Source organism: Sander lucioperca, chromosome 19 (assembly GCF_008315115.2).
Source record: "Sander lucioperca isolate FBNREF2018 chromosome 19, SLUC_FBN_1.2, whole genome shotgun sequence".
NCBI lineage: Eukaryota > Metazoa > Chordata > Actinopteri > Perciformes > Percidae > Sander > Sander lucioperca.
Window position 1 is genome coordinate 18,336,223 of NC_050191.1, and position 12,729 is coordinate 18,348,951.

The window sequence follows — 12,729 nt, forward strand, 5'->3', positions numbered from 1 at the left end:
AAGCATGGGATTAAGGTGTGGTTGTGTAACAGGGTGAGAAGCCTGAAAGGGGTCTGTGACAGTGAATATTGTCAACCTGACTGTGTGCTACAAAGAAGCTGACAAAAGGAATCATGATACCGTGCGGTATCGCTGCATCTGACCTCGCCATTCCTGTTTTTTTCCTTGTTTTTTCAACAAACCCTGAGAAAGTTCTCTGTATGTTACAGCCATTTTGTCCTGATTTAAAAGGATAAAAAAAAACACTTTACTATGCACTCGCTATGAAAAGGTCAGATCAGGTCAAAAACATCATTCCAAATGTACAGTTCAGGGATCATTGAATCATAGAGCTCATAAATGTGACCATGATTCCGATGTCAAAATTGATTTTCTGACCAACGTAGTCCTGTTCCAGACTGCTAGAGCAGAGAAACAGCCATTAAAATGGTTTGCAAACGCATTTCCTCAACAACAGAAAAGAAGTTCAATTCTTTATTGTCTCACAGGAGGATGTTCTTTTTCGCAGCAAGGCAGCATAAAAACACAAAATAATAAACATAAAGACCATGAAACCCAGTGAGACTGTAATAAGTGCCAAAAGATTTTTGCTTCTTGATGAAGTCACTTCTGTCCGTCTCTAATTGTGAAACATTGTCACAAAGGAGAAACAAAGAAGCCACATGACTGTAGGCTACTTTTTTGACTCAGCTGACTAAAAGCCTGTGAGTGATGTACAGTAGTACTGTACATCACTCACACAGTAGACATTTTTCTTGAGGCTAGAGGGAGAGAGGAAGGTGGTGGTGGCGGGCCTTGGGTTCTATTACCATGGCAACAGGTCTCAATGTGGAATAACAGCTGTGGCACAGAGTGTTATGGCGTTTCTGGCCCACTGCCCAGCAGCTCCCTCCCCTGGCCTTCTTTATGTTTTCATCCTTCACTTTCTGCTCCGGTCCAACATTAGATGCTACATACTGTGTGAATCGTATTAAACTGATGACGAATAAAACACTGAGGGGCCCGGGGGACCGAGGAAGCCTCCTGATTGGCTGGCGGGAGGCGGGCCTGCCGGCGTGTGTGCACACCCAGGGAGACTGTTACATAATACGCTGGTTTCCCTTACTAGAAAGAGAACAAAAAGTAGAATGTGCCTACAAGTGCCTCTTTATTTCTGTTTCAAAACACCTTCCTCCACCACCCTCCATTGGAAAGCTTTGTCTGGGAGGCACACATGTTGAGTCACATTAACAGGCTGGCAAAACAAAAATTTGCATGTAGGAATGTGTTTCCTCTGAAACAGGTCTACATGTATGCATTACATTTGCTTGCACATGTGCCTGCGTGTGCTGTAAATCCTGAAAGATGTATGTTTATTTTCCTGCATCAGTCCACTGTAGGCTACTCTCAGTTCTTAAAGACCATCCCCCACTCTACACTAAATGTCAGGAAAAAGACACTCTGTTCCTGATGGCAGAAATTGAAATATAGCAGTACATTGGAACATAGCAAATCCAATGCAAATATTGATTTTTGGCTAAATAAGTTCCATTTGTTGTCTCATCTTTCTTTGTGAACTGAACCCATTTTATGATTAACACAAAACTACAAAAACCAAAAAATGCTGCTAGTTTGCATTCACAGGAAGAGGATGCACTTTTGTAGTCATGCCAGTAAGTATGATTGAGATACTTTAGAGTCCAATTCCATGAGGTGTTAACATTGTTTTGTCTTCCCCCGTTATATGAGCTGCAAAATCTTAGGAAAACAAAGATAATATTATTTGCAGAACTTCTGCTGGATGTGAGAATGGTGTGAAATCATTCCTACTTACAAGGAGGTGTGAAAATAAATGTCTGCATACACTTGTTAAAAATTCTGAAAAAATGATAATTTTTCAATCCAAACCGGAGAGCACTCCTGCTGTTTTATTGACCCACATTCACAGAGGAGAGGTGCTAATTATTGATAAGAGTTTGTGTAGTGTTTGGTTGAAATGAAAGCCTGCATGCTCTTCAGTCTGAGTTGTTCATGATTGAGACCAAATGGAAAAATGCACCTCACCTTACTTATCATTTATTTCAGCTGAATGAAGCAAATCTTGTTGCACTCAGTCTGTCTTCCCTCTGTGCTCTTTTCTTTCTGCAGCACAACTGCATAACAAAACCAACCAAGGTCACCCAGAACAGCTCCAATTACTGACTACTGAGAAATTGAAGAAAGGCTATCAAGCGTGTAGTGAAGGACATTGCTGTCCTCAGGGTTACAGTTTATGATCCCATTCGGTGAAGAAAATACAGCAGCTTTGTTTTAGTGCATTTATTGATGTGCTGAGAAGGACACTTTTCTCATCTGGGTAAGTTTAACTAGAGTATGGTTGAATATCAGTATGCCTGCAATATTAACCCTACTGCCCTCTACTCAATTGTTTTGGGGAAATACATTTGGATACTTGTATCAGTTAGACACACACTGGAGAAAATATAAACCAAAAGCAGACAGTTCAGTGAAACTTCATGCTACATTTTCAGTCTGTCTTACCGCTCATGTGCGCCTCACTTTGTTATAAATATGAAATATGCATAAGGTAAGATTTGTTGTTGTGTTGTATGGTGTACACTATAAATATTGTTAATCATATTCACGGTTCATCCACATCCAGTATTAAAACATTAACTTCCATTTTTACACTCCATGCTAAAACAGTCCACAATATATCATTAAAATTGCCAATGTAATTTAATATGTACTCAACAACAGTCACAATTATGGCTGCAGCTGTACAATGATTCTGAGTATTTATGTTTCACAAAATAGTAATTTCAGTTTGAGGCCAACTGTAAAATTGACAAAGCTTTAACTTTAAATGGCAGTAAGGGTATATTTACAGCTGCACAGTTTAGGAGAAAGACAAGGAAAGCGGGTTCCTGTTGCGTAACACAGTATTTTCGCATTATATACGGTATCGCATATTAGAGGGATCCTGCATGTAAGCTTTACTCTACAGAATGCCCATCAAGATCACTAAATGCATGCTCTGCATCTTATCTGCTGTGGGTTACACACGGCCAGTAATGCTGTAAGTGATATCTAGCTAATGCTCGAAAGCTTGCGTAACTCAAAATCCAGAGACTGCTTGGCTTCTCTATACTATGCTTTAAAACGAATGGAAGTTCATTCTTACAAAATGTTACAAATGTAACTCTTTAAGTGAAGACAGACAGACCCCTGTTAACAGGAGTGAAGTGTCTACAGTGAGGACATTTTGTACTCAAATATTTGCCACGTGTTCTCCACCACTCAGAGGGTAAGAACTAAGGTAACTTGCTATGCGGTATATTAATGAAAGAGAGTCTGCATGAACCTGTTAGATTAAATTCTCTTTATGTTGTGAGGGTGTGAAAAGGACAACAGAAACTGGCAGAGGTATGTGGAAAATATTTTATTTATTGTGTGATGGAAGAACAGACAGACTTTCACATAGAAACCACTTTCAGCATTTCTTATACAAAATGTTGAAAAACAGAAACCACCAAATGTGGCCAAATGTAAATGTGGCATACAGCTTCACATTTCCCTTTTGTGTTAAAATAATCCCACTAGAGTTGATGAAAAAAATAAAATAACATAAAAGTGGAGAGGAACGCTTAGAAACAAAAGTGTTAAGAAATGCTTTTACTTGATGAAGCTCCCACATGTTTTAACACCAACAGACAGAATAAATAATGTTAACATGGAATAAACAGAAGAACAATTCTTAAGAATTATCCCTCTGCATTGCTCAAAATGCAGATGCGCCGTATCAGAAATCGCCCCGCAGGTGATTGGACTCATTTACCTGTCAGTACTTTTAAGATATGAATCTGTTTAAAGTGCATCAAAGGACCCAACTTGTGTGTTTGTACACCTCTCAATACAAAGTTACCTAATTTAAGCCCCAGGACAACCTTTTGAAATGTAGCAGAAAACAAAACCCTGAACAATTTGGATCTCCAAAGAACAACTGGTCACAAATACAGAATGCAACATTCTCACTTTGTTAAATTGATTTTTGCAACAGTGCACAATTTTGCACAATTGATCAACATGCAAGTCATCTTGTATTACATCCAAACAAGTTTTCACAGGCCACTTGTTATCCCCGATACTGCTGACAGCCTTCCATTGATAGACTGCTCTTTGCCCAAATCTCCAAGCAGAAGGATGAGCAAAAAGAGCAAAGCAGGGGTAGATAGACAGGAATAGGGAGGATTGTCTAGCCTGCACTGACCTTTACATTCTGGAGAAATGGTAGCCTTACGCCAGGCAAGCACAGCCCTTCTTATTTTACAGAGTAGTGATAGAACAACTATGTACAGGCCATGTTACTCTATTCTCTTTGGTCAGTCTTTACATTATGTACAAAGAACACACGCTGTCTGCCATCAGTTAGCACGAGCCATGAGCGTCTCAGCACCGAAGAAGTTAAGCATCGTCTGGACGAGCTCTGGAAGATCATAATCGTGCTTCCAGCCCCAGTCCTTCCGTGCATTGGAGTCATCGAAGTTCATTGGCCAACTGTCAGCTGGTAAGAAACACATAAGCGAGACACAGAATTTAACTTAATTAATTAAACAACTTTTTGATTAAAGTTAACTAACTTCAGATCAGTGTTTGCCAATAGCCTTAAAGCAAGACTACGCAACTTATGAAATAAGAAATAACACAATCTTCCTCTTGCAAATGAAAACAACAATTTATGAGAAATAAAATGCACCCTTGCTCAGCTTAATACACCCAGAGGTTTTGCTCACTTGCTTATGGTTATCTTCATTCTCTATGTTTTAGCATGTCAGATAACAAACGATGATGTCTTTAAAGCGGCTGACTCAAGAGAATCTTAGGAAATGAAGGTAAAAATGTTTTATTGTCTATTATTTAGCAGTTGTGGCCACATCGGTCAGCGTGCATCAAAAAAGGGACTTACCAATGGCCTGCCGTACGTGGTCAACGTCATATGTGACATCCAGCTCGGGCATCTGCTTCTGGAGCTCCTGGGCAAGTTCCTCGGGGGTGAAGCTCATGGCGTTGATGTTGTAGGTCCTCATGCTCAGCGTGTCAACTGGCGCCTCCATCACCTCCAGCGTGGCACGCAGGCAGTCGTCAATGTACATCATGGGCAGCCGCGTGTCGGGTCTCAAGTTGCACTCAAACTTGCCACTTTTGATTGCATCGTGGAAAATCTGGACGGCATAGTCTGTTCAGAGGCAGAAATTCTGAAATAAGCCCTTCTGATGAACTATAAAATTGTTAGCTTTTTAGACAAATGAAAAAAATGGCAATATTGCATTGAGTTATCTGCTGGCCTAAAAATACAACAGGCCACGACAACTCTCTGCAGTAAGTCAGTTACATAACAAACTTGTGACATGACAGGAGAGGTACAGGAATAGAGGTCCATTAAAATTGAAACCTTGTGCTGGTATACGATCTGAATTTCATCTCTCTCACCTGTTGTGCCACCCCCGGGCATGGAGTCAGCAGAAATGATTCCAGGGTAGCGGAGACAGCGGAAGTCCAGGCCATAACGATGGTGGTAGTACTGTCAAAGAACAGACAGGAATCCATTATTGATAACACATTGAACATTTTCAATGGGTTTTTATAGCCAATACCAATATGCTACATTACATGTTACAACTTAAATATAAGAAGAGAAAAATAATGCCATGTTAAACTGCCAATATATCCAGTGTATGGTTTATGTGGGGTCTGGTTTTGGAATGACAAAAAGAGAGAAATCTGAACTCTAACCTCTCCCATCAGCTCAGCATGGACTTTTGAAACACCATAGATGGTGCGAGGTCTCTGCACACAGAGATCTGGCGTAGGGTTGCGGGGTGAAGTGGGACCAAAGGCACCGATGGTGCTCGGGACAAACAGACGCAATCCGTGCTCTGCTGCAATGTCTAAGATGTTGTGAAGCCCTAAGAAACAGACAAAGAACCATACCATTAGGACACCACACTTCACCCACATTTGAGGGGCTGTTGTTGTGATTGTCAGACTCAATCTTTAGACCCAATAAGATGAAGTTAGCAAGTGCTCACCGTTGATGTTTACAGAGCGCGCCAGGGCCACGTTAGCCTCTCCAACAGCACTGAGGAGGGCGCTGTAGTGAACCAGCCAAGTGATGCGGTTGTTCACCACAATCTCCCGCAGGTTCTTGTAGTCCAGGATGTCTGAGTAGATGAAGGGGCCTGACGGTGAAAGAGATGATTAAAGATTTTATAAATGTGTGTCTCAGGGTCAATACCAGCTTGTAATAAACTGATTATCTGTCCTTCCCCTTTCTTAGAAGCAATTCTCAAACAGCAGTTAACTAGCTCTTAATTTGTTGTATGTATGTATGTTTCTTTCCTGTTACATGTATTCCAGTTTAATTTGGTTTGCAATGCAAAGCTGTTAAATTCATTATGTCTTTGGACAGCTCATTACTGGACATTGGCAGAACATGCGTCACCGTGCGTCACATATTGATTCGGTGGAATTTATTACCAACATTGCCAGGAAATTGCCAGGAAAATGTGACTTCCTCTTGCGCTTCAATGAAAGATAATCAATAATATAACACTGTTGTTCTATTTGGCAATACAGCTGTGGTAAATTTGTAACAGATTAACAACCTTCATTGCCAAATGTCTGAGTTTTTAAAGGTCCTATGACATGCTGCTTTTTGGATGCTTTTATATAGGCCTTAGTGGTCCCCTAATACTGTATCTGAAGTCTCTTTCCCGAAATTCAGCCTTGGTGCAGAATTACAGCCACTACGAGCCAGTCCCACAATGGGCTTTCCTTAGTATGTGCCATTCTGTGTCTGTAGCTTTAAATACTATTGAGGAGGAGAGAGGGGGTGCAAGGTGGAGGGTGGGGGTGTGGCCTTGACCAACTGCCATGCTTCGCTCATTTGCAAGCCATGATGTCTCTCTCTTTCTCATGGGTGGACCAAATTCTCTGGGCGGGCAAAGCAGAGAAAGGGGAGGTAACCTTTCCCCTTATGACGTCATATAGGGAAGAGTCCAGATCGGCCCATCTGAGCTTACTTTTTCTCAAAGGCAGAGCAGGATACCCAGGGCTCGGTTTACACCTATCACCATTTCTAGCCACTGGGGGACCGTAGGCAGGCTGGGGGAACTCATATTAATGTTAAAAAACCTCAAAGTGAAATTTTCATGCCATGGGACCTTTAAAGGGTTCTTATATTAGTCATTGCTACACTCACCAGAGGAACGCAACTTTGATGTAATGAAAGTCTGCCTAGACACCTAGGTCTTGTTTCTTGAAATTGAATGGCTCAAATGAATGTAATGAATCAGAATCTGTCTTAAAAGTAAGAATTAAACACTGTAAAAAGTGTAAGTCGGAATCTGAATAATTCCAGACTGCTGAACTCAGTTCTTATCTAGTACAGTATATGAGTCGACTCACCGCTGTGGAAAACGTTGCTTGGAGGTTTCCTGATGTCAGACAGAATGACGTTGTTCTTTCCAAACCTCTTTCTGTGAAGCAAGAAGTCAATGTTATACAACTTGAAAAATACCAGTTCTCACATTGTTGCAGTGTATCGGAAGTTGACAAACTAACTAGAAATCTTACCTCAACAATTTGGCGAGCCCTACCCCGAGCTGCCCAAGGCCACCTGCATTAGACAGAGAGAGACAGAAACACTAGGTGTCATCAGAGGACTCTGCACACATCAGCAAATCAGCAGCAGCTAATAATCATCAATACCCATTTCCATGGAGACCGAAGTAACTAAGAAGGAGAGTGCGCCATAAGAAAAAAAGGTCATAGCACTTGACGCCTACACTTTATTTTTAACTGTCATCCCATTCTGCTTCCATTGCCAAACGTGTTAAAAATCCTACTGGCTTTGAATCTTTACCAGCTCACAACTTTTCTAAAAAATGCTGTTGGACCTCTTGTCAAACAGGGTTGTTAAATACCAAAAAACAGATGCTGCGTACCTGTGATAAGCACCTTGGGGTGGTCTGTTTCTGAGAAGGACACAGAGTGGAAGCTGGCATCAGAAGTCACCTGCCGAGGGGAGAAGCTGATGTTGCGTACAGCCACAGTTAGGGGCTGGCAGCTGCACCCCGGGGTGCTGAGCAGGGCTTGCTTGGCCACCTTACTGAGGGTTCTGAAGACAGGCATGCTGGTACCTGCGGAGGAAAAAAAGTATGATCACATGTTAGGGTTAAAATCTGTCAAATTCCACAGGCATGAGTGAAATTCAATGTGTCATGAGGTTTTTTTCTTTTTTTTTCTTTAAAGAGCAGGGGGATTTGCCTTTTTTCCACCAATCTATTGAAAGCCACTTTAGATCTAGATATTTTTAATATGTTTGACTGCCATCAGTACATTTTTTGGCCAAGGCATTAGGTTCTGTGTCAAGAGATTCTGGCTCCTCTCCAGACCCCAGGCGCCGAGAGACAGACCGTCTGAGGACTAGACGACAAAACTGGCACTGAGGGAGACGATTTAATTTACTCTTATAAATGTACCTGCGGCCAAATGGTGGAACTCGCAAGAGTTACACATCTACAGAGAAATAACATTGAAAAACGGTCTGAGACGCGAGAAAATGTGCCAGCACAGAAGACACGTAGGCTTCAGCTAAATGCAAATGATAATGGCAGGCTGTTTCCAAAGAGGCGCTACGGCGCACTCGAGCGCTTAGCAACCCCACTCACAGCCTGTTAGCTTTAACATTTATTTTTATGGGACATTACTCTAGATATATATCCCACCACGCATTTCATTAAGTAGAAACGCACACGACTACACAAAAGATGGAAAACTGAGTCAGCACAATGAAAGCAGCTCTCAAAACTGCATGTGCATCATTTAAAGAAGTTAACAGCGCAGAAGGTTTAATCTAATGAAAAGCCTTTGTTGATTCGTTCATCACTGAGCCGCCTCGACTTTAGCCTAACGCATTATTTCAGAAGTGTAGGCTACTGACCGAGACAGTTGCGAGCTTCCAAAAAAAGGAAGGAAGAGAGCAACTTGAGAGTATATATACGACCCTGCCTTCAGGGAGAGCCAATGAGGAAAAGAGGGCGTACAGAAGCAGACGAAAACAACTGGTGCCAAGAACAGGTCGACCATTAATGGGACAGCATTTAAATATCTTTGGAACGATCTAGAGAACTTGAGGGGTCTTTTTAATTCTCATTTGGACTAAAACATATAACATGTAGTATATAGCCTACAGAAGAGTATTCTTATTTAAAGGGAGATCACAGATTAAGCATCATTAACAGCTAAAGTTTTAGACTATTTTTCGCGGAGAAAAAAAACGTGCGCTCTTGTTCCATCTTGCATGTGGCACTGACCCTTTGCCCTCCTCACAGCATTTGCAATCCACTGTTGTGCCAACATGGTTACGTGCCTGTAAGGCAGTTGTGTAACAGGGGGCTCAGAGCTGTCCCCCTCTCTGGCACCTGATGCGGCGCGTTGTGGTGGATCTTATCATGTAATTCCTTGAGGAAAGGGTTGCTGATCTACATTTAGTGTGGCTGCTTTTCCACGTGGACTGTGGTGGTGGTGAGCAGTGTACTATACTACTTTAGATATAATATATCTTTATAAATGGGGATCAGTGAGACGCAGTCAGCCATCCAGACAAATGAAACCAGGCCAGTGCGCCGGAGTGAAGCCGTCTCTTGGCACACGGCCTGAGCTCAATACGTCACTGTTACAGTAGCCTGACAATATAATTAAGAAGGGGTCTTTGCTTTGACCAGAAAAGCACATTGCACTTATATAAAAGAAGCACAATAATAAAGCACAATAATAGAGACAACGCGTTGACGCAGTAGACAAATTAAATACAGGATTGAAGGCTACATGTTGATAAATCAGGTTCAAATTATTTAAAAGACATTTCAGTTTCTAAATCTGAGCGGACAAGGCTAATACATACAATTCAACGGAAGCAGTTTACTTACCAGTTAATCTTCAGGACTATAAACTGCACAAACTCCTGTCTGACTGGCTTTCTGAGAATAAGAGAAGATGCGGCTTCCTCCTTTGAGCTTCAGCGATCTGACGCGATGTCCGTGTTAACTCTGGCCGGTGTTGCATCAGCTTCGTCTTCAAGCTATATATCAGCGACCATCTGGTTTCAGGGGAAGCCGGCTTTCTCTCTGATTGGTGGAGCCCCGAAGGTGCGGTCCTCCTCACAGACCCCGCCCCTCCCTCAGCATGGCTGCAAATCCTTTTGGTGCATCCATTCACTGGCGGTGAAGTCTGAGGCCACGAGTGCTGTTTTACGCAATGTCTCCAAAAACTGATTCTACACATGTGGAGACATGTGAGTGCAGTGATTTACACTTTGTGTAGATTAATCAGTGATGTATAGCCTGATATAAAACTGGTGGAGAGGTAGAGGATTAAGTTAGGCTATATTCTATGATATATGATTGGTTGTTTCATTACTCAGCCGCCCCTTTACTTTTTCGATTATTATGCTATATAAGAAAAAGTGATGTCACAATTTCCCAGAGCCCAAATATATCCATTTAAATAGCCTGTTTAATCAGATCAACCGTCTAAAACCCAAACATATTCAGTTTCCTATACTAGAAAACCAGCAAATGTTCACATTTGTCATGCTGAATGCAAAGAATGTATTGCATTTTGGCTTAAAAAGTCGATTATTAAAACGACTGCAGATTTATTTTCTGTCGATTGACAAATCAGTTAATTGACTAATAATTTCAGCTCCAGTATGTCAAACTCTTAACACATTATAAGTACTGGTATGCTATACTTTATGTCAACAGTATGTCTAAAAATATATAAAATGTGACTGTTGTACTAATGAAAAACAGTACTAATGTACTGTTTATATGGTTGCTCCATTTCATCAAGTGGCAACACTATAGATGTGTATAAAGCATAATTTTACATTTACATTTTCTTTGGAAACTTTGGGATTTGAAATTTAAAATTAATTCTGTGGGTTTGAACGTTTGGCCACATAGTGCCAGTCTGTAATGACTGATGCATCGATGGGTCAGTGGGGTTTAAACAGACTTTAAAGTAATTATTTATCTTCTCATATCCTGTAATATAACCACTGTATAGTAAAGCAATAACTCGCCACAGTACAACAGAAGTGCTGCAGCAGGACAGTAACAACAAGTAAGATCATATCACCTCACGTCTATGCTGCAGATATAAAAGGTCTATACAAATACTGACACAAGTCAACGAGTAAGTATCTGGACATGAAGCAAAAGAAAAGATTAACCTAATGCATTAAACACTATAGATGATTAGCAAATTATAATGTATGTAAAAGGACGTAACACTGAATCATTGTGGCTGCAACTGCAGGGTTTTGTGACCATACAGGAAAAGGGAGGGGTGAAACTCTACAGCATCTTTGATTTGAATGTCACAGAATCTATTCATGTTTATCAAGGGAAAGATATGATGTGTACACACAGTCTGTTTGACTTTGTGTTTGCAGTAGAAAGAGGAGGGCCAAAGAGGTTGACAATGTCTCCTAGGGGAGTGAGCGATGGGTGGGATTTAGATCTGTGCTGGCATGTGAGTGGTCGACGGGTGCACACCCCCACGCCTGTCATCACCAGGAAGGCAAACAAGCTAATCTGTAAACTGACACACGTTTGCTAAAAACAAAACTCTTCATTCCCAGGGAACATGAGAAGGAAATGTTACCTGATAACTGTGAGATGACACAGTTTGTTTGTTTTTAGTGTTAGTATGGTGAAGCAAGGCCTAACCCCCGGCTAAGAACATCTGGGCAGCAAAGACAAAAAACCACATGGGTTCCACTTGACACCTAAGTGAGGGCACACACACAGTCCTCCATTGTTCCAAGAGGCTGCCAAGGCAAACCATGAAATTAGAGTGGTGACAGACCCAAGGCCACATTGATATGGAGAGAAGAGTGATGGCTGGACAGCACTGTAAACACTGGCTGCCATCACATGCCTCCACGAAGCAGCTGATCCCTGGCTATTTATTCCCCCGTCGCCTCATCAGATGATCATTTCGTCACAGCGATGGCAACATATTTAGTGAGGTGGTTGGATTGCTGTTTACCAATTCTTGGACAAGGGGATGGTATGAGAGATCGAATTTGAAGTTATAGACATATCAACACCTTATATACCAATGGACTACAGATGGAAATTAGCCCTTGGGCTACAATCTGGCACCTTTACGTGTACTGTTGTACATGTTCATCAAATATGCATTGTCCTGAAAATATTAAATAAAATAAATATAGAGTTGTTATGATGAATGTTTTAGCATATCTAGCTCATTAGCTGTGAAATGCTCTACAATGTTTCACCAGCTAGTCACTCACGCTTGGTGCTGGGCAGGTAGCGTGGGGTTTTTATTGCTTTATCATAAGAACAGCTGCATGCTGCGAATAGAAACTGGGTTAATGAAAGAGACTTAAAACATGTAAGTTAGGGGTTTTAACACTAAAACATTAGCAAAGTAAATCTAATAATGTGTTTATAGTTGATGAAATGTTAAGACTGAAAAAAAAAATCAAACTGGGACTTACACAAATCTTGCTGTAAGAACAAAACCTCATTAAATAATTACAAAATCAAACATCTTCTGTGCTATACATTTTAATGGCTTGAAAACTTAAAAAAAAAAAATTTAATATTTTGAACAATAATAATAATAATTTTACAAACATCTGATCAGCAGGGA

The 12,729-nt window shown here is 41.0% G+C and overlaps 1 protein-coding gene across 2 annotated transcripts; it reads right to left on the reverse strand.

Moving 5' to 3' along the window:
- Window positions 1-3,406: 3,406 nt before the first annotated feature.
- tdh (L-threonine dehydrogenase) lies at window positions 3,407-10,209 on the reverse strand. Of its 2 annotated transcripts, none has more exons than XM_031321706.2 (9): window positions 9,972-10,209; window positions 7,986-8,180; window positions 7,615-7,657; window positions 7,447-7,517; window positions 6,069-6,218; window positions 5,773-5,945; window positions 5,470-5,560; window positions 4,946-5,215; window positions 3,407-4,543 (listed from the first exon to the last, which is right to left on the reverse strand). In XM_031321706.2, exons 2-9 carry the CDS (start codon window positions 8,170-8,172, stop codon window positions 4,404-4,406), a joined length of 1,125 nt encoding a protein of 374 aa, XP_031177566.1. In that variant the 5' UTR covers window positions 8,173-8,180; window positions 9,972-10,209; the 3' UTR covers window positions 3,407-4,403. The 2 variants fall into 2 exon arrangements, with proteins under 2 accessions (XP_031177566.1, XP_031177567.1); XM_031321707.2 differs by lacking the exon at window positions 9,972-10,209 and adding an exon at window positions 8,984-9,140.
- Between the last annotated feature and the right edge of the window lie 2,520 nt (window positions 10,210-12,729).

What these genes read in the sequence shown, in the direction of transcription:
- tdh (XM_031321706.2), bottom strand. Translation starts at nt 8,172, where the DNA reads ATGCCTGTCTTCAGAACCCTCAGTAAGGTGGCCAAGCAAGCCCTGCTC. An exon ending in GGGCTCGCCAAATTGTTGAG is followed by an intron (nt 7,518 to 7,614) that starts GTAAGATTTCTA and finishes CTTGCTTCACAG; the next exon opens with AAAGAGGTTTGGAAAGAACA. An exon ending in AAGCAACGTTTTCCACAGCG is followed by an intron (nt 6,219 to 7,446) that starts GTGAGTCGACTC and finishes TTTCACCGTCAG; the next exon opens with GCCCCTTCATCTACTCAGAC.